The sequence below is a fragment of the Dromiciops gliroides genome, chromosome 3, assembly GCF_019393635.1.
Source record: "Dromiciops gliroides isolate mDroGli1 chromosome 3, mDroGli1.pri, whole genome shotgun sequence".
Taxonomy (NCBI): domain Eukaryota; kingdom Metazoa; phylum Chordata; class Mammalia; order Microbiotheria; family Microbiotheriidae; genus Dromiciops; species Dromiciops gliroides.
In genome coordinates, this window is record NC_057863.1 from 289928869 (window position 1) to 289956102 (window position 27234).

At 36.4% G+C, this 27234-nt stretch overlaps 1 protein-coding gene across 1 annotated transcript; it reads left to right on the forward strand.

Moving 5' to 3' along the window:
* TASL (TLR adaptor interacting with endolysosomal SLC15A4) lies at nucleotides 1–26433 on the forward strand. Its single transcript, XM_043996932.1, has 3 exons — nucleotides 1–169; nucleotides 20197–20251; nucleotides 24752–26433. Exon 3 carries the CDS (start codon nucleotides 24767–24769, stop codon nucleotides 25667–25669), a length of 903 nt encoding a protein of 300 aa, XP_043852867.1. The 5' UTR covers nucleotides 1–169; nucleotides 20197–20251; nucleotides 24752–24766; the 3' UTR covers nucleotides 25670–26433.
* The last annotated feature ends 801 nt before the right edge of the window (nucleotides 26434–27234 follow it).

Here is a 27234-nt window from a genome sequence, read left to right on the forward strand (position 1 = left end):
GAGGAGCAATATACCGAGCAACTTGAATTTTCTTTCTTTTTTATTAGCAAAAAGTCAGCTCGAGGAAGGCTTGAAAATATTTAGAGGCAAAAAGAGCAATTGAATTTGTTCTCTCCATGGTCAATTGTTGTGTTTCTGCTGTGCTTCATGAACCATTAGACTGGAAAAGGTAAGAAAAAAGGAAGCAACATAATGTTACTTACTGGGACAGCTATCTTTTTCTCATCCACTTTTTTTTTTTTTTTTTTGCACTTGCTTAGTATAACTTAGCTCCAAACCTTTGATAATGAGAGGCTGTATGGTACTGGGTACCTGGGTTTAGAGTCAAAGGGTTCAAATCCCACTTCTGATATTTCCTATGTGATCTTTGCAAATCACTGACGTTCCTTAGGTCTGTGTTTCTCATCTATAAAATGAATAGGTTGTACTAGATAGCTGCTAAGGTCACTAAGGGCTGTAAGATTATAAGACTTATATTTGAGATGTTTCTTAGACCTCCTTAGGCAAATGTAAACTAAAGGATGGTGGTAGATCCAACATTTATCTATTCCATTAAAATAGTGAAGGTAAATTAAACCAAAAATGCTTTTAAAAAATATTTTTTAAAATTTTGATATATAAAATTATATATCAAAAAATTATATATATAAAATTTTGATATATTAAAAAAAAGATCTTGAGGCCTGCACATGTAGCACATTTCCAGAGTCTTCAGCCACAGTTATCTGTATAATATGTTTTGGGGGAAGGAGAAGTTGGGAAAGGACTTAAGCAATCATTGGGCTTACTCAATCTTATTTTCCTTTGTATGATCTAGGCTGGCTCTCCAAATTTACCATATACTCATTCTCAATGTAGTGGTTTAGTGCACAAGCAACTTGTTCAGCACCGACTATGCAGTAATTTCCTGGGGTCCTGTATGTCCATGTATTACGTTTTAAAAAGTCTGCAAATTCAATCAAGAGGTTTGCAGGGATTGCACGCAGACTTTCATTTTTGTTTAAGGAACGACAATTTAGTGAAGAGGAACCAGAAAGCGCATTGAACTGAAAGTCAGAAGATCTGACTTCTAGTCCCACTTCTCTGACCCTTGTCAATTGCATCTGTTCAGTGACTGGACTGCATTAGACTGTCTCTAAAGTACTTTCCATCTCTACCATTCTATGATTCTGTGATCAATCACATCATGCATACGGCAGATTTGAAACTACTGTTATTTCCAAGAGAATGTTGATAATATTGAGTTTATAGTATGGGCTAAAGTACAAGGTACTACAATCCTATGTAATATTATATTGAGTAAAACGCATTTAAGTGAAGGTAATTGGTTGTGATAATGTTTGTTTATTAAGATGTGTACATAGTCTTAGTTATCTTTGTAATTTGAAGCTTGAGGAAGGAAAACAAGTGATTAAATTACTAGCCTAACAAAAAAAAATAGGCATGTGTATGTACAGGTAGATGTATGTTTGGCTTGGCTAAGGGGCCCAAATTTGATTTTTCATTTTTCTCTTTACATGTATATTTGTGTATGGTCTTACTTCTTTTAGAGCTAATGATTTTTTTAATTTGTAGAAAAGCTACTCCATAAAAATCAATTTAATGCCTTCAAGTCTCAGAATTCTTAGCCAGAGGTAAAAGGTGCTTGAAATTAATGGGAAAAAAGCTCTGAATGTTCATTTATGGATGTATAAATTTATTGAATCAATTTTATTCCTTCAAAGTAAAAAGATATTTATGTAATTGAATACAAATCATCATATTACTTTTAGCCATATAAATGGTGAAGGTCAAACATTTGAAATCATTTTATTTGTGTATTCTTGAAGGTCCATGGGTGTTTACAAATTAGGTATAGATTTCAGATGTGGACTTCCTTGAAAAAGCAGATGGCATGGTTAATTGAAATGTTACATAATTATCTTTAAATTTTTTCCTTGCTATCATATTTGATCAGAACAGAAAAATGAATTCATGACCATACTTTTTATTTTTTTTATTTTTTGAGAAACTAAAACAAAAACCACCAAGATCAATCCATCTCAGGATGAAAGTCTCAAGAAAAGCCAAAAAAGGTTTCTGCACAAACTTTTTATTGTACCTCTCTTCTGTCTACAATGATTTTTAAGGGAGGTTAATTATACAGATTTTAGTGTACTTATTTCAAAAAAGAAAATTAAGACCTCTTAAGTATATTTTGAAATTCATTGGTATTCCATTATTTTAAGAAGGGCTCAGTACCTGGGTTAAAATTATATTAGCTTTTACCCTTAAACCACAGTAACCTGGTCAAAAGATCGCTCCATTGCTTGGTGGAATTGATGCTGAAAATTAGTTTGTCAAATTTTGTGATTTAATAATCTAAGTTGCCATGTTAGTTTGTTACAAGTTAAGCAGCTAAGTGAGCAATTCTTTCCTTTTGTTGTGTTGATTTGGCTCAAGAATCAATCAATAAACATTTAAGTGCCTATTCTGTGCCATGCACGTGTGCAGATAATCATGGCTTAACTATTTAGCATCAGAAATTGAAATACAGGCCTTTAATGGAAAATATATCAGGAAATGACATGAGAAGTTAAATAAAGATATAATTCATAGGATATAATGTTAATTGTTATTTCTATCTTTTACCAAAGTGTCTTTTTATCATGAAAATAAGAAAACTAAGCCGTTACATTAAGCAAAAAGATGGTTTCTATTCCTTATTGGAATTTGCATAAAACATAATCATATTTTAAGGAAGTTCTTGGAACATTGCTTTAAACAAAACAAAACAGAAGCTGTACAGATTCTCATGTACTTGCAAAGGAGAAAAATATGCTTTCAACATATGTTTTGAACTTCACTGATGTTCCACTATTTCCAGGTTGTCTTAGTGGACTTTTTAATGACTTTAAAGTGACAAAAAAAAAAAAGAAGGCACTATGGTACTCTTAGAATAAATTCTTAACCTCAATGATTTGAAATTCAAAGGAAATGGGGAAGATAGAAATATGAAGAAAATCATTCCAAAGATCTTTTAGGTATTTGCCCATTTGTCAACAAAATATCACAATACATAATCTCAGCTGAGTATCCCTTCTTATCATAAATCAGAAGCACCTTACATTTATTGTCTCATTTCTATCCTCAGTTTTTCTATCTTTAAATTGAAAATAACTGTGACATACACAGATGCCCTTATGTTTTGGGCTCATGCTCCTTTTATTCATATTTTATCAAATCCACTTGAATTTCCAAAGCTTCTATCTTCCTTAAGCCCCTAGTTCTACTGACTTACTTTCTCCCCAGCAAATGATGTTGCCTCTCATTTTACTGAGATACTGGTCATTTAATATAATATGCTCCCTTGATTTTCTTCTACTGCTTCTCTACAAGTGTCTGGGTTTTCACTCATTGTTTTCTCTTCACTTTCCATTTTAGAGGGGAAAAGTACTCTTCCTGCTCAGGTTGATTTTGCCCCTTTCTACTTCTACCATGCAATTGATACATTAGTCATCATTTATTTTTAGACTCTCTGTTTCCTCCATCCCCTTAGCGCAGAACCATGCTATCGTCTTCTCTCTCTCTCTTTCTCTCTCTCTCTCTCTCTCTCTCTCTCTGTCTCTCCTTTTGCTGTCAAACTTCTAGAAACAGTCGTTTACATTTATTTGCCTTCATTTCTTCCTCATCCACTCCTCATAGCCTTGCAATTTGGCTAACTTTCCTACTACTTTACCAAAGCAAGTGTCTCTCCAAGATTCTAAATCACCTCTTTAGTGTCAAATTTGGTTGTTATTCCCCAGCCCCCATTCTCTCCTACATAGCTAGATCTTTGACACTACTAAATCTTTCTCCTCTAGCATGCTCTCTTTCTCTTGGGCTTCTTTCACAATTCTCCCCTGATTCATTAATGACTCTGGATTTTGAATTGGCCTAATTGATCATGTAGAGCTGGCCTCTAATCAACCTTTCTTGCCATGTCTTATGCTCTTATCCTTTAGGGACTCTGTGTTCCTGCCAAAGTGGACCACTAGTTAACATTCTTTTCTCTCCTATGTGCCTTTGTTCATGCCATCCCCATGCTTGAAGTGAATCACTATTCTCATCTTTTCAACTTCTTTGAAATCCTTCCCTTCCTCAAAACTCCTCTCAGGTGTGATTTATTTTATGGAACCTTTTCTGTTTCTTCTTCCTCATTCCCCTGCTAGAAGTAATAATGTTCTCCTCAATCTTTTCCAAGCACTTTAGTAAACCTTTCCTTTATGTTTATATACTGCCTTGTACCAAGGCTGTTTTTATGGATATTTTAACTGTCTTCTTATTAGATTGTAAACTCCTTGATGGCAGAAGCAGTGGTCTATATTATCCTTATAGAAAGGATGGAAAGATTTGTGTGTTGAAGTTAGAAAGCTTCAGTACTGATTGAATCACCAGGGTGACCGAGTATGGTACAGTGGTTCTAGAACAAGAAAATATAGGTTCAAATCTTCCCTGTGTCACCTATTATTTATGGAACAGTGGATAGAGCACTGACCCTAAAGTTGAGAGGACCTGAATTCAAATTTCACCTCAGATATTTACTAGCTATGTGACCCTGGGCAAGTCACTTAACCCCAATTGCCTTCAATATCTGGGGCCATCTTCAGTCATCCTGATATATGTCTTGCCACTGAACCCACATGGCTCTGGAGGAACCTGGGGTAATTCACTTTTTCTTTCTGAGCTTCTCTTTCTACATCTGTAAAATGAAGGGGTTGGATTAGATGATCCCTAAAGTTTCTTTCAGCACTTGGTATATGATATTTTGCTCAGTCAGTTTTCAGTTGTGTCTGACTCTGTGACCCCATTTGGGTTTTTTTTTTTTTTTTTGGGACAATGAGAGTTAAGTGACTTGCCCAGAGTCACACAGCTAGTAAGTGTCAAGTGTCTGAGACCAGATTTGAACTCAGGTCCTCCTGAATCCAGGGCCAGTGCTTTATCCAATGAGTCACCTAACTTCCCCCCCCCCCTTGGGGTTTTCTTGGCAAAGATACTGGAGTGGTTTGCCTTTTCCTTCTCCAGGTAATTTTATAGATGAGGAAACTGAGGCAAACAGGGTTAAATGATTTATTTGCCCAGGATCACACAGCTAGTAAGTGTCTGGGGCCAGTTTTGAACTCAGGAAGATGGCTCTTCCTGACTTCAGGACTGACACTCCAACCACTGTGCCATCTAGCTGCCCTATATAGTATAGGATTTATACATTTATTAATGTGTTGATGTCACACTAATGTGTTGATATGGAGGGAGACATTGAGGAGAATATCTCAGGATATGTACTTGCCTCTATTCTGTTAAAATTTTTTTAAAATCAATAATTTTGATGAGTAATGTTATGCATTGGATGACAGGATTCATAGATTCCAGTAGTTTTAAGTAATAGAATCTAAAAAGATATTTCATAAAGATAAATGTAACATCTTATACTTTTAAAGTTTTTTTTTTCCCACTGGAGTATATGAGTCCAATTGTATATAGTGGAATTGGAGGGGGGGGGCAGTGTTCAGTGAATAGAAAGCCAAATATAAATCAGTAGTGTGACATGAGAGCTAAACAGCTAAGCCTATCTTGAGCTTTGTGTTGTTTGAAATTATATGGGAGTGCCTGTCTCTGTTCTAGGTTTTAGGGAACTTCGCTGGGGTTTCTAATATATTGCTACTTATCAATGAGAGGCTACAGCACCAGTCTGGCATTAAGCATTTATTAAAGCATATTAAATGTTAGTTAAGAGAGAGCATATTGCTCTGAAAGTTCAGAAGCCCTACATACCTAGGATAGAGAGGGAGTGCCAGAGGGCAGCATGAGAGAGAGAAGAGAGCACTGAGAGAGACCCTCTTCTCCAAGGGTTTTTATCCTCTCCCAGGTAGAGGTGGGTCGCTGTCCCTTGACCCAAGCTAATTGGCCAGTACTACATTCAAGTCTATTGATTGGCATGACTTGAGGGTGGTCTAGGTGAGTTAACTTCCTTTAGGAAGTCAGGAAGGTCAATCTACATTTCCTTTGCAATTCTACTGACTCTGGGCTGGCCCTGCAAAACCAGTCAGAGTTCCTCTGTGTATGTGTGTGTGTGTTTGTGTGTGTGTGTGTGTGTGTGTGTCTGAGTCCCCAAAACACCCCATTATTAATAATTTTCTCACAGCTGCATTAAGAAGTCATATCACCTTTAAAATGAATCTATTAATCAGTAAACATTTAGAATACTGAGTTAGGCTCTGGGTGTCATGGTTTGTTTGTTTGTTTGTTTGTTTTTATGGGGCAATGGGGGTTAAGTGACTTGCCCAGGGTCACACAGCTAGTAAGTGTTAAGTGTCTGAGGCTGGATTTGAATTCAGGTCCTCCTGAATCCAGGGCCGGTGCTCTATCCACTTCACCACCTAGCTGCTCCCAACTCCCCATGGTTCTTAATTCACATCTGGATCTCCATCACCTAACAAGGTATTTGCCTAGCTGGTGTTAATAACTGTTTAAACTGAATGACTTTCTATCTTGGCTAGCATCATTATTGAGTAAAGATGGCTAATGTATTTAATCTCCTTGGACTGGACTCTGACAAAGTTGCATCTTTTCAAGGGTTCAGGAGTTATTTAAAAATATGAAGGGGTTATGTACTTGACTGCTTTCCTTTGGTCAATTAAGAGTACCACTCTGTGAAGGATAGTCTTATTATTCAAACTGTAGGGGTCTCCTAATTCCTTAGGAGATCATCAGTGCCAGCTGGGTGAAGGTGGCGTAGCTCTTCAGTATGAATAAATCATCTGAACTCTTTCCCACAGGAGGTCTAACCCTCAAGGCATGATTCTATCCATTGTACCAACAGTTATAACAATATACCTTTGTGTAGTCCAAAAGACCTCCTGCCTCTGGGATCCCCAGCAAGCTCCCCTAGGGTCTAAATATTTTGTGAGACAAAATCTTCTCTAAATCATAGCTCATGAACTCCTACCAATAAATTTTTACTTTGATCAGTCATCCAAACAGCACACTCAGTTCATAACAAAGGCATTTTAATTAAATAGCAATCTAGATGAAGTAATAATATACTATTTTTTATATATTCTCTCTCACACACATACACAAACACACACACACACACACAGATACATTCTCTCTCTCTGTGTCTCTCTCTGTCTCTGTCTCTCTCTCTTTCTCTGTCTCTCTGTCTCTCTCTGTCTCTCTGGATGTGGCCAATGCAGACATTTATTTTGCATGACTATAAGTATTTGTGGTGGGTTTTGTTCTTCTACCCTTCTCAAGGTTGGGGAGTGAAAGAGGAAAGAGAGAGAATTCAGAATTTAAAATAAAATAAAATTGGATTAAATTTTTTTTAAAAGAAAGCAAGTGAATCATTAACTCAGAATTGCTGTTGTGAAAGCCTTAACAAATCATTCATGTTTTCCTTTGCCTAAACCAACTAGGGACAAATTTAGGGCATTGTTTGGGTATCTTTTTTTGGCTGCTACTTGGCTCTATTATTAATGCAATCAACTCAAAAGAGACAAGTCTAACAGGAACAATTTTTAAAAATGCTTTTTTTTAATAAAACTTAAGCTTCAAATAAAATGACATTTTCCAAATATAAAGAAATATAAAAAATAACAGTAAAAGCTTGTCCTTGAAGTTGCAAACTATATATTTACATACATTACATATATTATATACATGAACTGTAAAATAAATTTAACTTGTAACTTAAAAATACACACACTCCCAGGAAAAAGTATATCTTCTTAGGAATTATAAGGGATTCACATGTGATTCCACACACAAAGGGATACACACACAGCAAACGTATGTGACTGAAACATATGCATTTTCATCTCCAGCACTGTGTCTGGCACACTGCAAAGCTACCGGTGTCTTCTACTAATTTAATCTTGCTACTCTCTATCAGGCTGACTCCCTCCAGGTGTTTGTCTGTGCTGATCCATTATGGCAAGTGCTCACTGCTGTTTCTCCACCAAACATTGCTCTCATTCTGCCTATCAACTCCATCTGTTTTCAGGGTAAACTGTCCAGGGACCTGTCAGATGTCTACTATGGATGTTCTTGTTAGAAAATAGGATATAAGAGGGCAGCTAGGTGGCACAGTGGATAAAGCACTGACATTGGATTCAGGAGGACCTGAGTTCAAATCCAGCCTCAGACACTTGACACTTACCAGCTGTGTGACCTTGGGCAAGTCACTTACCCCTCACTGCCCCACAAAAAAGAAAAAAAAAAGAAAATAGGATATAAGCTCCTTGGGGGCAGGGATTTTTTGTTTGTTTCATTTTTGTCTCTATAGAACTACTTCCTAGTAGAGTATCTCCCACATGCTAAGAACTTAAAAAAATGACTGTTGCTTGACCAGTGTAGCTCTTTCACTTCCTCTTTTAGCCACTACAGCTATCCATTGGTAAGTGCTATAGTTACTAAGTATTTCTGTTACAAAGCTATGGCCTTTCAGATTGCTCTCTGAGTCTGCTCTTTTTTTTCAGTGTTTCTGTGCACATATAGAGTCCTCGGCTGAGCTACTCTGAATATCAGAGCCACTGCAGTTGGAATTGGAGAACCTGGGTCTGAATCCTGCCTCTGATATTTACTACTTTTGTGACAAACGTCACCTGTGCGACTCTGAGCAAGGCAATTCACTTCTCTGGGCTTAAGGGTGCTTTTTTTTTTAAGATAAAATGAGGAGATTGTGTTAGATGGGCTCCGAGGTCCCTTCAAATTCAAAACCTGTGGTCCTATGATCTACTGTAAGTTTTGTAATCAGTGAATCATTTTCTTTTTTTGTAAAGAAGGTAAAGTTTATATTCAATCAGAATTCTCAGCCAGGGGCTATGAAACACTGCATATTTCCCAGTCAGCTCTCAGCCAAACTGCTCCAAAGTTCTCTTCTCCTCAGGCTGCCTGTACAAAAATAAATACAGAAATCTAGTCTGAGATTAGGTCTGCCCCTTGAACTCTTCTTAGAACTTTTTTCTCAGTATGTCTTAACTGAATGGTTTTGTTTCCTCTGGGTCTCAGTTCAGCTTTTAACTAACTTGTAGAAAGAAACACATTTTAGATTTTAAGACATCAAACCCCCTTTATTTTAAAAAAAATAAAATTTTAATTTAATTGAATTAATTTTGGGGGGGGTGAGGTAATTGGGGTTAAGTGACTTGCCTAGGGTCACACAGCCAGTAAGCGTTGAATATCTGAGGTCCAATTTGAACTCAGGTCCTCCTGACTCCAGGGCCAGTCTACTGTACCATCTAGCTGCCCCTATACCCCCTTTCTAAGGTAAATTTCCCCAGGGTTCTATTTCATTAAGCACAAAATGGATTGAGAGGTACTGTGGCAAAAAAAAAAAAATTGTTTCAACCTCAGTTCAGCAGCCCATCTGTTCTATATAAATAGTAACTGCTAGCACTGAGGAATTCTGTCAGACTTTTGAACTCTCCCATGCTTGGAACATTCTCCCTTCCTCTTCTCTGCCTCCCGGTTTTACTGACTTCCTTCAAGTTTTAGCTAAAGTCCCATCCTGTGCAAGAAGCCTTTCCTAGTTTTCCTTAATCTTCTTAATATTATCTCCTATATATCTTGTGTTTATATCATCATCATCATCATCATCATCATCATCATCATCATCATCATCATCATGTTCTTCTTCTTCTTCTTCTTCTTCTTCTTCTTCTTCTTCTTCTTCTTCTTCTTTTTGGTGAGGCAATTGGGGTTAAGTGACTTGCCCAGGGTCACACAGCCATTAAGTGTCAAATGTCTGAGGCTGGATTCGAATTCAGGTCCTCCTGAATCCAGGGCCAGCCTAGCTGTCCCTATATCTCCTTTATACATAGTTGTTTGCATGTTGCTGCACCCATTAGATGGTAAGTTCATTGAAAGCAGGGGCTAATTTTGGCTTTTTTGGTGTTCCCCATCTCTTACCATAATACTTGGTACATAGTAGGCATTTTAAAAATGCTAGTTGACTGACCCATTTCTCCCAAGCCTTCTATCACATCTTTTTCTCTCTCTGACCTCGCTACATCTCTAAGAAAATAATGGCTTTATTGCCTTTCTCTTTGACTGTCTAGTCTTCGTGACAGAAACTGAGAGCCCTAAGAACTAGTTCTCTTAAGAATAATAATTGGCAGCTGGGCGGCAAAGTGGATAGAATGCCAGGCCAGGCTTTAGGAAAACTCATCTTCCTGAGCTCAGATATGGCTTCAGTCACTTAACCCTATTTGCCTCAGTTTCTTCATCTGTAAAATGAACCAAGAAGACCCCAAAAGGGGGTCACAAAGAGTCAGACACAACTGAAATGACTGAACAACAACAAAACATAATTATCACAGAACCACTAAATTTCAGAGTTAGAAAGGCCCTCAAAGACCATCTACCTTAACCTATACATGGATAAAAGCCCTCATTACAACCTACCTGACAAGTAATCATCTAGCTGTGGCTTGAAATTTTCTAGTAAGGGGTTACCCACTTACCTGACAAGGCGCCCCATTTTGCTTTTAGATACATGTAATGGTTAGGAAGTTTTATTCAGGGTAACATTAGGGGTCACTATGGAGCCCTGGAACCCTTAGTGAGTCAGACATCTCAGTTACTGGGCAAAATAACAGGTTAAGTTTGTAATCTGATGGTGGCAGGCTAAAAGGGCAGGGTTCATATTAATTCTGCCCTTGGGAGTTTTAGTTATGAAACATGTGAATGACTAATGATTATTCCCCCAGTTGAAGATAGTCTCAAATAATAGGTTAGAGATTGAGAAGTGCTATCCCCTTCACACTCATGCTTCACATTTAGTGCAGTGCCTGGCACAGAGTAAGTGCTTAATAAATGTAATTGACTGTCTATCTCATGTGATATACATGCATAGATTGACCACAGAAAGTCATGAGGAGGAAAACTACCTCTGTAACATAATTTATAATAAGATTAAGAAACAAGCTTAGAAATGGGTAGCACTTGTACCCAACCACAGTGGTGCTCAGGAATATTTCAGTTTGTGATTGGCTGCTATCGATCAGAGAGTAGTATGCATTTCTTTAGTCATTCCACATCATCTTGCCTTCTTTGACTGTGACCTGGGAAGAGAAAACAATATCCCTGGCTGCTGGTCAAAACCCCAGCAGCCCCAGCTGTGCACAGACACATCTGCTGCTGCTGCTCAGCCCCTCCCCTTGCCTGGCCGTGGCTGCACCTAACATAGTGCTGACAGATGGGACTTCTCTCCTCTTTTTACTAGTGGTACTTCTATATGGGACCAAAACGATCAGCCACAAAATGCTTAGTGAGAGTCTAAACTACTGACTCCCATAAAGACCTCAGCACATCCCTGCCCTGTCCATCAATAGTGTCCACCGATAGTATCCATTAAAATACAATTAAGCAATTATGTGAAGCTGGAATTTAAATTTCTTTCTAAACCTTTCACCCCTTGCTTCTAAACCTACTCTTCTGGGACTAAGCAGAATATTTCCTAGCCCATAGTGGGAACTTAATAAATGTTTTATTGACTTGGCTCTTCCATAGAACAGATGTCATATACCAAAAGACAGCTGCCATCTTCTATTCTGGTTAAACATCTCTGGTTTGTTCAATGTATCTTCATGTTGCATGTACTCCATCCTGTTTCTCTTCCTCCTTATTGTATCACTTGTATTGTCTTTGGTGTTTAATCAAACTTTTAAGTCTACTACAGGTTATTTTTATGGGGCATGATTTATGGTTTTTTGTTTGTTTCTTGCTGAGGCAATTGGGGTTAAGTGACTTGCCCAGGGTCACACAGCTAGTAAGTATTAAGTGTCTGAGGTCAGATTTGAACTCAGGTCCTCCTGAATCCAGGGCCGGTTCTCTATCCACTCTGCCACCTAGCTGCCCCAGGGGCATGATTTATGATGCAAAAACTTGGGGCTGTTGGCCAGAGATAGAGTACATTTTATGAAATCTGAGAAGAATGTATCCAGTTCATCAGTAACCTTTTAAAAATGTAACAGTCAGGACTGATGTGGTCTGACCATGGCAGAGTACAGTAGAACAATCACTTCTTTAGTGATGAAAGTTATAATTCTCTTAATGCAACCTATGATTGTGATATTTTATATTTTCTTATGTTATTAATTTTTTTACTTTGTTCTAATATTTCTTTTTATTATGGAGTTATTGAGTTCTGATATCTCCATTATATTTTTCAGGGTATTTCCTCCTATAATAAGATTTTTTCATAAGATTTTTTGTCCTAAGCTATTTATTCTCTCTAACTTTTTCTTCTAGCTTTCTTATTTCATTGTTTTATCTCTTGCTTCATTTCTTCCAAGGTACTCTTGTAGTTCTAGTAGACAAGCTGCTATTTTCTCTGAGGCTTTACTTGAAATTGGGCTTAACCTCTTGGGTTTCTCTTTTCTTTTAGGTTTAAACTCTTGGGTTTCCCTCAAACTTTAGTATTTCTTCAGTGTTTGATATTTTCTTCTGTTTATTCATATCTCTGTAGCCAGTTTCTGGGTTAGGATTTTGTACTTGTGTTGGACTTTGTTGCCTCCTGTATTTTTGGATGGGGTAGCCAGATCCTACTGGGTCAATCCCTTCTTTCACCAGAATGTGGCTGCCTTTGTTCTTCTGGAGGTAGTAGCTAAGATGAGTCCTGACCCTTTTCAGAGATCTCTGGCTTTTAGTTCAGTCTTCAGGTGGCTCACCCACATCTTGGTTTCAGTCCTGTCTCTGTCTCTTCCTTGCACAGCAATTGGTTCCATACCCTTGCTTTAGCTTTGCCAGGCCTCAACTGCATTTTGCTGATCATTGTGGAAGCAAGTCTGCTCCAAGAACCCAGCTATTTTTCCTAAAATTCTTGGGCGCTCCATCTCCTTGGTATTGGTCCCCTTGTGCCTCCTGGTTGGCTTTGTCATAGGGTATCTAGGATTTGCATTGTTGCACTGGCTATGTCTCCTACGGTGACTGTAGCTGGGTCACCTAGGTACTACAGTTTCTGCATCCCCTTTAGATTGTAGTGTCTATAGGTTTCTCAAAATCTTCTTGTGTAGGATTAAACCATAAGGAATGGCTGAGAGCCATTTCTCTTTGTTTTTTTCCTCTTCTTTTTCTTTCTTTCTTTTTTTTTTTTTTTGCTGGGCAATTGGGGTTAAGTGACTTGCCCAGGATCACACAGCTAGTAAGTGTCGAGTGTCTGAGGCCGGATTTGAACTCATGTCCTCCTGATTCCAAGGCCAGTATTTTATCCACTGTGCCATCTAGCTGCCCCCTCTCTTTGTTTTTTAAATCATTATTCCTTCTTTCAAATTTTAATAGTGTATTTGCAGAAGATCTGGGCTCCTTTACATCCTTTTATGCCATTGTCAACCTGAGATCAATGCAGTTTAAGATTACTTTGGGAATCTTGGATTACCCCTGTGGACTCAAATTAAGTTTTTAGTTCATTAATCCTGACCTTCAACCCATTTTTATCAGATGAAGTGCTGTCTTTGCTTCCCCTATCTTATATACCGAGTCTAATTTTCTGAAACCAAGAAAAAGACTTGATATTTATTTCTATTAAACTCCATTTCATTAGATGTGATGCAATGTCCCAGAGGTCAAGATCTTTTTGAATTCTGACTGTTATTCCTCCATAGTTTGTACCACCTATAAATCTTACAGTTATCCAATCTTTGTCTTTATTTGAGTCACTGATAATAATGCTAAACAATACAGGACCAAACACAAATCCTTGGGTCATTCCACATTCTTCCGAGTTTTAATCAAACTATAAATGACTACTCTTTGGGTCTGACCATTCTTAATATACTTAATTATACTATCATCTGATCAAGATCTTTCCATCTTTTTATATGATAGCATAAGCAATTAAAAAAATTTACTAAAATCAAGGTAAACTCTAAGGCATTCTTCAGATCTAACAATCTAGTAATCCTGGCCTCCCTAGCTTCAAGTTCCCGCTACTATCCCACTTTCAGAAAAATGCTTTTCCTAATCCCCTAATGCTAGTTACTTCTCTATGTTGGCTATTTCTATTTTACCCTGAATATATCTTTTTACATAGTTGTTTGCATATTATATTCCCCATTAGACTGTGAGTTCCTTGAGAGTGGGGTCATTGTTTTGCTTTTCTGTCTGCCTAGCATTTAGCAAAGTGCCTGGCACATAGTAGGTGCTTAATACATGTTTATTAATTGAACACTTGTAATCAAATTGGTCTGGTATGACCTATTCTTGATGAAGCCATGATGGCTCTTCATGATGACTTCTTTCCTTTCTATAACTCTTTAATATAACATGTTCTTAAAGTTCACTAGAATTTGAGATCATTGACCTATATCTTGCAGACTCCACTATCTTCCAATAAAGATTGTGGTCTATAAAAGATGTGTATATACCTCCTATTACATGATACCATTACAATATTATAATTGACTCTTTTAAGATCAAAGTCCTAACGACATTAATCATAAAGCCAGTTTCTCTTTCTTTTATCACTCATATAGTCTCTGTTATGTGGCCAAACTTTAAAATTCATTATACTAGACTTTATGGGCCATGGTTTAAGATGCAAGAATTATGGGCTCTTGGCCAGGGACAGAGTGTCTCTCATGAGACCCAGAAAGAATGCATTTTCCTGGACACTTGCTGATCTCATCAAGAGGACTTTAAACTGACCATGAAGAGGCAGAGAAAAAACTGACCATGTATAATTAGTAAACTGAATACCATAGAGATGATGATAGGGAAATAGAACTCAGAGATGAAAGACATTTTAGAGATAATTCAGTCCAAACACTTCAATTTCAGGCAAAGAGACTGAGGTCCATAGTGGTGAAGTGATATTCCTAAAGTTATATAGGATATAAGTAGCATAAAAAGAATATAATTCCACAATCAGTAGTAATAATAAATACCTAGCATTTATCAAGTATTTTAAGGCTTACAAAGTACTTTACATCTGTTATTTTCTTATTTGATCATCAGACTTGGGATGAATGTACCATAATTATCTCCATTTTACATATGAGGAAACTGAGGCATACAAATGTTAAGTGACTTGTTCAGCATCAGAGGTTGGATGTGATTTCCTTGAAATCAGGGACTGTCTTTAGCCTGTCTTTATATTCCCAGTGCTTAGCACAGTACTTGACACATGGTAGACACTTATTAAATGATTCTTGATTGAATCAGTCACTGAGCTAAATAAGCTAAAAATAAGGAAAAATAGAAGTGATCATATCTATCTATCTATCTATCTATCTATCTATCTATCTATCTATCTATCTATCTATCTATCTATCTATCTATCTACATATCACTAAACTCAGTGGAAGAAAAGACTATTTAGCTCCTAATATGGGTTACAATGATGACAGAGGAAGGATTTAGGTTTTTTTTTTCCCCCCAGGGCAATGAGTGTTTGAAACTGGATTTGAACTCAGGTACTCCTGAATCCAGGGCCAGTGTTTCATCCACTGTGCCACCTAGCTGCCCTGGAAGGATTTAGGTTTGATGAAGAATTCAAGGATCTGGCATTTGATAAAAATGGACAAAATGAGAAGTTTCTTAATTGCCTTACTGATAATTTTACCTTTAAGATGTAGAAGAATCTCTGGCCTCAGACACTTGACACTTACTGGCTGTGTGACCCTGGGCAAGTCACTTAACCCCCATTGCCCCACAAAAACAAAACCAAAAACAAACAAAAAGAAAGATGTAGAAGAATCGATATTGTATATTGAGTACCTTTCTTCTACCTACTTTGGGGAGATATAACACGAGTCAAAACCTAAGTCATAAGTAATTTTTCCATAGGACTCTGGGATAGGGGACATAACAAACCAAAGAATATAAGAAAAGAAAGCCCAACTCTTTTTAGAGGCCAGGCATCCTTAGAACTAGAACTAGTTCCATCACTGAATGACTGAGTCCAGTGACAGGTTTCCCTTTAAGAAGAGGCAAAGGAAGATTGCACCTGTTTTCCTGGGTCCAGCAGTAATTTGTATTGTTAGATAGGTTTAGATTATCATCTCAAAATGGATACACAATCAATGTAAATGGTCATTTCATTAAAAAATGGAAATTAAAAGAGAAGCCATCATAGCCTAGGGGATAGAGGACCACCTTTGGAAACAGAAAGACTCATAGTCAAGTTGTACCTTTGACTGGCTATGAGTGTTCCAGCAATTCTATGACAATAAATTGTAGAGAAAGTACCGACCTGCCTTGGTAGAGGGAATTTCCTCCTTCAGGAGTTCCCAATATCAAGGAAATCAAGTCTCTATCCATAGAGGAGAACTGCCAGAGATACTTTCCCCAAATATGGATGAGAAGAGAATTCATACCTAAACAAGTGATGCAGGAAATCATAAAGGACAAAATGAAAAATTTTGACAACATAAATTTAAAGAGACTTTTTATAAATAAAATCAGTGAAGATAGAATAAGGAGAAAAACTGCAGAGTAGGAAAATGTTTTCATCTAATATTAGATAAAAGTCTGATATCTAAGATATAAAAGAAATTTACCATTTTTAACACCAACGTCATTCCTCAATAGCCAAGGATAAGAAGAGTTTTCACAAGCTCGAACTACAAATGGCCACTTGTAAACATGTTCCAAATCACTTATAGTAAGAGAAAGACAAATTAAAACAACTCTCACCTTACTCATACTTGGCAAACTGGCAAAGATGCCAAAGGTGGGAACAATCAATACTGGAAAGGCTATAGGAAGACAGGTACATTAATACACAATTGGTGGAATTGTAAACTGATTTGACCATTTTGGTTAACAATTCTCAATTACACAAGAAAAGTGATTAAATGGTCTACACCTTTTCACCTAGTGATCCCACTAGTTAGAATATACCCCTAAGTCAGAAACAGAGGTCTTGGTGAGATTTCAACAGAAACAAGAGGTTTTAAGTGACAAAAAGACAGAGAGATTGCAATGTAAAAGTTTTCAGTTCTAAAATGAACATTCCACCTGTTGGAAGGGTTCTGTTGCTAGAATAGCTCAATTACATATGAAGATAAATCCAGTAAAGATAATGCTTACAAGTTGCATTCCTACATTTGTCCCTAGCCCATCATCTGGCCAAGGCCCCAAAGGAATTCTGGTGATTGTAACATCAGTTACAATTGGAACTGAATTAGAAACGATCACCATAGTACTGAGGTAGATGAATTTAAGGAACTGGCTTTGATCCAGGAAGAACTTTCTACAGAGATGATAGATCTAAGGGACCTGCATGTAGGTGACAAAACTTCAGAACCAAGACTCTGAGTGAGTCAAAGAGGAGATTCTTCTTTTAATCCTAAAATAGGTGTTCTTGCCCCAGCTAAAAGACAGAGTAATGTTCTAGATGAATGAAAAGACCACTATAATACTCCAGCTGATGAGAACACAGTACCACCTAGTCAAACTTGGGACTGAAGGTGGTGAAAGATGGTAGACACTCTTTGAAGATAAGCTCAAGGAGCCAGTGGACCAACTCATCTGCAAAGACCCATGCCTCAAAATGAGCCTCATGGCCAAGAAAACTGCCTAACCCAGACCAGTGAAAGCTGTTGATTAGCCAAGTGACCTCCCTGGCTTGCTGAGTGACTTGCCTGTGCCAGCCTTGCAACAACCAAGGCCAGTGAAGAATCAGCTGAGTAACTGAACTACCTGCTTGACCCAGCAAATGGAGGATTGATTTATTTATAGAAAATAACTTTGCCCTACATTGATTAAACCCAGCTGAGTAATCTAGTTACTTATCTATCATTGAAACCACACCTACAGTGAGCTTCTAGAGCAATTTTCAGAGGAAAATAAAAGAACAATGTGGGATTGTAGTCTTAGAGTTCTGAGTTGCCTTGGCCACTGTGTTTCCTATAATCATGCCTCAGTCCCGTTGTATTTTAAATTTGTGCCTACTCTTCCCTTCCTCTCTGCCCTCATGAACTCTGTGTATTTATGAGAAAGTAAACTGGTTTGAAACAAAGTGATCACAGAGGGGAGTTCTACCTGAGGAATTTAGAGAGACACTGGAAGATTTGTATGAATTGATATGTAGTGAAATAAGAGGTACACACACACACATATACATATACACAATAACTGTGACAACATAAATAAAAAGATCAATAAAATAAGCTGATCTCTTCAGTGACAGGAAACAAACAGATAAACACAACTTTTTACCATAGAGAGGTGGGGGACTATGGAGACAGAATGTTGCATACATTGTCAGATGTGGTCATTGTATCATATATTTTGCTTAATTTTTTTTTATTATAAGAGTCAGTAGGGGAAGTTCCTCCCCACCCTCAATAACTGTAATGGTATAAATGAAAACTATTAAAAAATTTAAAAATGAACATAAACATTTTTATTTCTCAGTAAAATATTGATTCCTCCTGTACTATCATCTCAGATTTATATGAAAAGCAATTTCAAATAGAATAAGGAGGCAGAGCATCCCAACATTATATTACTTTTAAGTTTGTATATTTGGGATAGTATATGTTTTCATGGCTGTGGTATATTAATAACCTCAGATCTTTCAGCTCATTTATTTAATTGGCTTTATTTGTATCCCCAGCACTTAGCAAGATGCTTAGCACACAGTAAGCACTTAATAAATGTTTATTATTTGATTGATATTGATTAATTCTTCCACCTGTGTTATTTTGACTATATCCTGCTAAGAATCTCCTTTCTCTGCCACTGTGGAAGAATGGAAGTTAAAATTTAGGGTAATTTGCTAAAAACAAAGCACACACAGAAGAGAGGTATTTCTTTTACTGATTTTGTAATTCAGTAAGCACCCACCTATTATAACAAGTTGCTATTCTTTAGTAGGTTTTTTTTTTTCTCCTGAATTGTGAATTTGCAATTCAAGTTAATTTTGGTTTTCTCTCATCTGATACAAATTCACACAAGGTAAATATTCTGGAGTACCTTATCTGCAAATTGAACTCAAATGAACTTCTGAACTATCTTCAAGATTAGAATTTTTTTTTAAATCAAGTAGTAAGAATTCAGTTCAAATAAAACTGTATTGAATTAAACTATGGTTTTACAGATGTACTGAACTTTTTTAATGAGCTATTATTTTTCTGAAATTTCTAAAATGCAATTTAAGAGAATAGAGTAGCATGATGATTAAAACCAACATGAATTTCTTAATTCTAAAAATGTTTTAAATTGTTCAAACAAAAAGAATATGAAAACTATCAAAAAAAGGGCCCAGGAATGAACCAAAGTGATGCATTTAAAATATTTTAAGTTAAAAAAAGATAACACACTATAAAGCATAGTAATATTCTCCTTAATAATGCATACTAAAACAGATTCATAGTGTGCTTTTTTTCAATTTATAGGCTACCATAATTGTGCTTATTGCCACCATCTGCTGGTTATCATGAGAATTTCATCTCTATTCTAAGCAATTTCTTTTAACTTAAATGTGTTTCTTTTCTTGGGAGAGAACTATAGAATGTTTAAAATGCAAGGGATCTTGGGAATCATCTGGTATAACAGGCTGATTTTTATGATGTAGAAAATTTGAAGCTCAGAGAGGTTAATAAGTTGTTCAAGTTCACAAAATGAATTTATGGAAAAATGGGGAAGAGAATCAAGGTCCCCTGATTCACAGTCTCTCTGCTTCATATTTTTAACAATAACAATCACTTGTATGACACTTACTCTGTGTTAGGCACTTTATGAATATCATCTCCTTTGATCCTCACAATAATCCTGGAGGTAGATGCTATTATTATCCCCATTCTAGAGATGGGGAAACTGAGGCAGAGGTTTAAATGACTTGTTCAGGGTCACACAGCTATTAAGTATCTGGGACTGGATTTCAACTTAGGTCTTCCTGACTCCAGCTACCACACTCTATGCATTGCATAATCCAGCTGCTTCTGAATTCATTAATTATGTACTCTAATAATAATGTCCTTGCTATAATTTTATTGCAGTATAATGCACTTTTCACTACCTTCAACATTCAAAATTTAGTGATTATTCTACTTGAAGAACAATTGATTTAGTAGAATCAGAAAACACTGCAGCCTACTTATAATTTTTGTGAAAGTGATAATAACAGTTGTTATGGTTATAATGCTTTGGGATTAGTCAAACAAGTCATATAGGTATTTTTACTTGATCTTCATGATGGACTTATGCTTTTTTATCTCTTTTTTACAGCTCTGGAACTTGAGGCTCAGAGAGAATAACTCTTTTGTCTAGAGTCATATAGCTAGTAAGTATATGAGGCACAATTCAAACTCGAGACTTTCTCACTTTGAGTTCATCCTGTTATTTACCAGGCCATTTTGAAGCTCTGTTTTAGTTGGAGATCAGACCTAAATGGATCACAAGCTTTTGAAATTATTTGTGTTTATTCATAAGAACATTCAGTTATTCCACATCTTCTCTGTTCTTTACCTGTCCCAACTATTCCCTCAACTTGCAGGAAAACTACCTTCTCTTCTATTTTACTGAGAAGATCAAGATTAATTTCCCCTGCTCTCCCACAAATATCTTTATTTCTACAGCTGTCCTCTCTCCCTTCCTCTTAGCCCAGAAGAAATGACAATTCTCATCCAAAGTTAACTTCTCTATTTTCTCTGTGACTTTTAGCCTGTTTTGTTTTGATCAGGAACCAATTTCATTAGTGCATGGAGACTTCATTGGTGTACAGAATTCCCTCCACTAATACAGACAGGCAACTCTTCTGCAACTTAGGATATTTAGAGAGTTCCCTGGAGCATTGAGAAGTAAAACTGAATGTTACAGGTAGAGGAAGATATATTAGAATGTAATTACAATTATTATGGCAGCAAAATTCTGCATTACAGTACGTACTTGACTAATGAATTCAGTAGCACTAAAAATGTAAGGGACTTGTGTGAGAAAATAATTATTAATGCTGGATTTCTTGGGGGACCCAGAGATCAGCTTTTCAGTGCTTTCTCTCTGCTCCTCTCCCCTCCAAAAAGGTCAGATCTTGTCTGGGACAAACTCTAGGGAACAAGAGAAGTGGAGATTGATTCTTTTGTCTAGCTCAGTTAAGGAACTTGAAGAGAGGGTCTTTCCCTCATGTCATCTGTAGAGTTCATTTTAATTTGGACCACCCTCAAGTCATGTCAACCAATGGAATTGAATGATGCTAATCAATTAGCTTTGATCAATGTATAGTGACCGGCCTCTATCAAAAAAGAGGATAAAAACCCTTGGCCAAGCCAGGGTTTCTCTCTTTTTGCTGGTACTTGGCTCTCTCTCTCTGGTTGCACTCTCTGCTTTTGGCTCTTCCTCTTACCCTTTAAGTTTTGTAGGTCTTCTGAACTCTCCTTGAGACCATGTGCTGTCTCTCTCAGAAACAGCTTGGGTCTTCTGGGGCTTTTTTCCTGTTGAAGCTCTCTCCCTGCTTTCTCTACCACACGGTCAATCCTTTACTGATATAGAAAGGATGCCATATTATTATGGCAGCAAAATTCGGTGTTACAGTACTACTACATTTAGTGCTACTTAATTCATTAGTATTTTTTAAACATACAATCTTATATAATGACAATAATGGTTTGATTGGAAATCTATGGACTCCTTAGAATAATGTGTTTAAATCTATTAAAATGCATAGAATTATAAAGAAAACCATTTATATTATTCACACACACATCTGTATCTATTTATGTACACATGCACATATGTGTCTGTATGTGTATACATGTATATATTATGACACAATAATATAACATATGTGTATGTATGTATAGATACACATGTCTATATCTTTGTATGTGTATGCACATGTGTGTCTGCATGTGCATGCATGTACATATAATATGACATAATAATATATAATATGTATGTGTGTATATGTGTGTATGTATACACACACACACACACTATAAATGCTTACTGCCCAAACTGGTGCAATAGCAATTAATTAAAAAACCACAATTTTAGCTTAATATTTTTGTGTGGGGGGGACAATGAGGGTGAAGTGACTTGCCCAAGGTCAAACACCTAGTAAGTGTCAAGTGTCTGAGGCTGGATTTGAACTCAGGTCCTCCTGAATCCAGGGCCAGTGCTCTATCCACTGTGCCACCTAGCTGCCACCTTTAGCTTAATTTGTAAAACTCACTTGTCCAAGGTCACACAACTAGGATGCATCTAAGGCTGAATACAGGTCTTCTTGAAGCTGATCGACTCTCTTCTACTCCATCTTACTTGTGAACTTTACTTAATCCCTTTTATTTCCATCTTCAGTATTCCTGTCTTTATTAGTTCATCTTTTTTGCCTTCGAACATGCACAGATTTGTCCTTTAACAAACAAAAGAAAATTTAACCTTTATCGTGACCCAGATTTTCCCTTTAGCCATTGTCCTTTCTCTCCTTTTCATTGCCACAGTTGAGGAACATTGTACATTTGTATTTGGATGTTGGTCATCTCCCAACACACCAAATATCACCTCTTCCATTAACTCAGCTGCCCATCCTAAATTTTTTTTATTGGTAACATTATTCTTCAAGTAAAAGTACATAATTTCAAAGGAGTTAGACCAGGGGTTCTTAATATTATTTTGTGTGTGTGTGTGTAGCAATATGGTGGAGCCCATGGACTCCTCAGAATAATGTGTTTAAATGTATTAAAATGCATAGAATTATAAAGAAAACCATTTATATTAAAACATGGTTATCAAAACATTTTTTAAATTAAGTTCATGGACCCTAGGGTAAGAATCCCTAATTTAGAGATAGGAACATAGAGGCGATCTGGACTAATTCTCTCATCCTATAGAAGCAGAGCAAGGATTGAAATGTGGGTCCTTTAGAACTAAAATGTAGTGTTCTTTTCATTACATACCCAGTTTCCTTTTTGAATGAGTCACATTTCACTCCCTTTTTTTTTTTTTTTTTGCTTACCCTATGTCTATCTAACTCATTCCATTTCAACAAGCATTTTAAAAGTTCCTATTGCATGGCTGGCAAGTGTTGGGTGCTGGGGATACAAAGACAAAGATGAAAACCTTCCTTACCTTCAATGAGCTTAAAGTCTATTGAAGGGATATGAAAATTTAAGTGTATAAATGTTACTTTTGTGGGAAAAGTGTGAGTACAATCAAGAGTCCTATAGATTTTTTTTCTTAATAATGTCTGTCTTTTAATTTCTACTGCTCCTACCCAAAAGGTCCTAAAATAGCTCATGCTTAGAATCATGCATACTCATTCATATTAGTAATGCATATTCATTCATATATACATGTATATGTATATATGTATATAGGTGGTTTTAAGTATCTATTTTTTCTCTTTTCCTTGCCTTCCTTCCCCTCCACCGACTGAAAAAAGGAACCCTCCCAAGAAATAAGCATAGTCAAGTAGAACAAATTTCCATACTTGTCATGTCCAAAATGTATGTCTTATTTTGCATAATTGTCCTTTACCTCTCTGTTAGGTGTTGGGTAGCATTCCTCATCATCAGTCCTCTAAAATTATGTTTTATCATTGTACTAATTAGAGTTCTTAAATCTTCCAAAAATTGTTCATTTTTACAATGGGTTATTATAGTACAAAATGTTCTTCTAGTTTGGCTCCCTTCACTCTGCATCATCTCATGAATGTCTTCCTAGGTCTCTTTAAAAATGTCTTTTTCTTCATTTTTTTACAGTACAATAATATTGCGTTATCTTCAGGTGTCATGGTTTGTCCAGCCATTCCCCAATTATTGGGCCCTCCCGAAGTTTCCAGTTCTTTGCTATTACAAAAAGAACTGCTATAATTTTGTATACATAAAACATTTTATTTATTTCATTAATTATTTTGACATGTAAAATTTTTTTAACATTCATTTAAAAAAATTGAGTTCCAAGGATTTGCTTCCCTTCTGGCCCATCGCTATTCATTAAGAAGGAAATATGTATATGTTCTAAGGCAAAAATAAAGCCCCAATTCCTTAGCATTGTCTTCGATACTAAGACTAGACTCCAGACTAGTTTTTCAGCCTTATCTCTCACCATTCTTTTATGGGAAGCTACTCTAGACAAACTTTCCTACTCCCTATTCTCTGAACATTTTCTAACCTTGGATTCTTTGTTAATGTCTTCTTCTTGACTTGATTTTTTAAAAAAGAATTAACCAAAAAATTAGGGGCAAATCAATTAATGATTTTTCAAACATGGAAATTTGATTCAAATCAACAAACATTTGTTAAATCTATTATGTCCAAGGCACTGTGCTAAGTACTAGGGAGATAAATGACAAAAATGATGAATAGGTGCCCACAAAAACATATTCTATTAGAAAAAAAATTGTTTCTACACTAGCATTTTCTTAAGTTAGGAGTTGTAGATAAAAATATACTTTTGAGAAATGTTTCCATAAGTTCAAGCATATCTATCATGACTTAGGAAAGGGACTGGGCCTGTGATTTCAGTGATGTAGGTAATTCCTAGTAAAGAATTTCCTTTACTATTTGAGACTGGTGCATTCTCTACAATTTATAGCTTCAGAAAATTGTTACCTAAAGCACTGAGAAGTTTTGTCCAAGGAAACACAGCAAATGTTTGTCAGAGGTAGGATTTGAATATAGAAAGTACTTGTTCTGAGACTAGCTTTTTATCCATTTAGCTACACTGAATTAAATTTACTTAAAGGACAGTTGCTTTTTTTATTATTGTTGTTTTTCTGATAGACTATATAGTTTTTATGCTCACCAATTTTTTTTCTTTTTTCTTTCTTTTTTTTTTTTTTTAGCAGCTCTTTCTAGGAATGCTTTCAGAAGCATATCTCTTTGGCATTGCCTACTGGTCTGACAACCACTCGACTTACACTCCTGGTGATGAACCGGTTGCTGAGGAAAAGGCAGTGGAGCTGAACTCTTCCAATAGTATACCCTGTTCATCTGTAGATGAAGCACAAGACAAAAGTCTTCTTTGGAGATGGAAGCCTCCTGGAAAGCTTATTTCTTCAATCCCTTCAAGAGAAAGCCAAAATAGCAGGAAACAAAAAGTGACAGTGCTGGAGTCAAGTCACAATCCTCTCCTTGAATGGCAAACTTCTACTAGGATTGAAGACTGTGGAGACTCCAATATGAGCAGAGAAACCTATTTGGTTCCTCCTTCCTGTAAAAGTATTTGCAAGAATTATAATGATTTACACATTGCTGGGGGCCAAGTCATGGCCATCAACTTAGCGGCAACAGATTCTACCTTGGAGAGCAGCTTTGAATTTGGCCCCCTATTGAAATCTTCAGAAATTCCTTTGCCTATGGAGGAATCTATTTCAACTCAATTGAGTGATTTGCCTTGTAAACCCCTTCAAAGACACTCATCTTACTGGAGAATAACCAGCATCAAGGACAAAAGTATTATGCCGCTTCACAAGCCTCTTTCCAATGCCATGCTGAATGAGTATTTGGAACAGAAGGTAATGGAGTTGTATAAACAGTATTTCATGGACACTGTATTTCATGACAATTCTCCTATTCAGATTCTGGGCTCAGAGCTCCTAATGACCAGTGTGGATCAAATCAGCCTACAAATATCTCGGGAGAAAAACTTAGAGGCCATAAAGGCCAAGGATATGGTTATTAACTGCCTCTTACGACTAGTCTCCACTGAAATCAGCACCCCTAGTCTGCATATCTCCCAATATAGCAATGTGAATCTATGAAACAATATATCTTGATTCCTCTTATGTTCAAACTTAAAGCTGTATTCTATTATTTTTTTTTTCCTGAAGGAAGAAAACAAGCAGTAGGCGTGTAAGGTTAAAATCATGGAGTAGTTCTGTATAACGTGTCTCAGAGATAGATGTAGAATAAAGGGCAAAAAGGATGACAGTAACATGAAGAAAGAATACCAGGAAAGCATAATGAACTATTTTAAAGAACAAATACAGCAACCAAATAAGACAAATACAACTGAACAAAAGAGAAAATAAATGTCACGTTTATATGATATTTCAAGAGAAGGAAAGAAAATCAATGATTAAAGGAAAACCAAAAAAAAAAAAAGTGTTCTCAGTTTCCAAGTTAAAGGATTATCTGTTTGTATGTTGCCTAATGAAAATTTTCTGGTGGGAAGGAGTGTAAGAGAGGGCATTGGGGGAACATAGAAAAGTATAGAAAACTGCTAGTAAGGGATAAGTTAACACTGTATCTATTGACCAAAAAAAGAAAGAAAAAGAAAGAAAAAAAGATGAAAGAAGAAAAAAAAGTACTCTGGGGCAGGTTCAAATTTTTCAAATTATTAGAATGGGTATATTTATATTTTTACTTGTGTTTTTTCCCCCTTATTTTATCTGAAAATCATTTAAAGGATTAGTCATCTAGAACATTTTTTTTAGATAAAGGGGAATTTCTATTTTGTTTTGTTTTTTATCTTTATGTGGATGATTACTTAGCCACAAGTGTATGAGTAAATTATGTTCCCACATCTACCAAGTCTCTGAAAAATAAGATTATCAAATAGTGAAAGAAGCTGTGGTGGTGGTTGGGGGTGGGGTGGCGCAGCTAGGTGGCACATTGGATAAAGCACCGGCCCTGGATTCAGGAGGACCCAAGTTCAAATCTGGTCAAATCTTGACACATACTAGCTTTGTGATCCTGGGCAAGTCACTTAACCCTTATTGCCCTGCCAATAATAATAATAATGATAATAATAATAATAATAATAACAATAACAATAATAATAATAAATAAAATACAAAAAATAAAAGAAAGAAATTGTGACAACCTGAAACTTCAACTTGATTTTGATAGGCAGATTTAGAGCTGAAATAGTCCCAGAAGTCATTGCTCTTATTTCACAGATGACTTAACTGAGGCCTGGAGAGGTTCAAAGATTTGCCTAAGGTCACATAGGTAACAGAGTTTACACACAGTGGCTCTTAGGATTCAGATCCAGGCCCCTTAACTCCAGATCCCACACACTTTCCATGTACCACATTGTTTTGGAGATATTGTGCTTTTATTAAAGAATATAACAGGTTCTATTTCTCATTTTTGTTCCCCTGAAAGCAACCAACACGTACTCACACACACACAAGCATGCATGAACATATGCATGCATACATGCATGCACACTTCCCCAAATCCCACAAGAGCCATGAATAGATTTGCCAGAGCACTTTTCTTTGTAAAGTTATAGATCCTAAGATTAAGTGATATCCCTGATGGTTTAAGCTTGACCCTGTAATATATAATTGATATTTTTTAAACATACAATCTTATATAA

Bases quoted from the DNA above. Each gene is read 5' to 3' on its own strand.
- TASL (XM_043996932.1), top strand. From the start codon at position 24,767: ATGCTTTCAGAAGCATATCTCTTTGGCATTGCCTACTGGTCTGACAAC.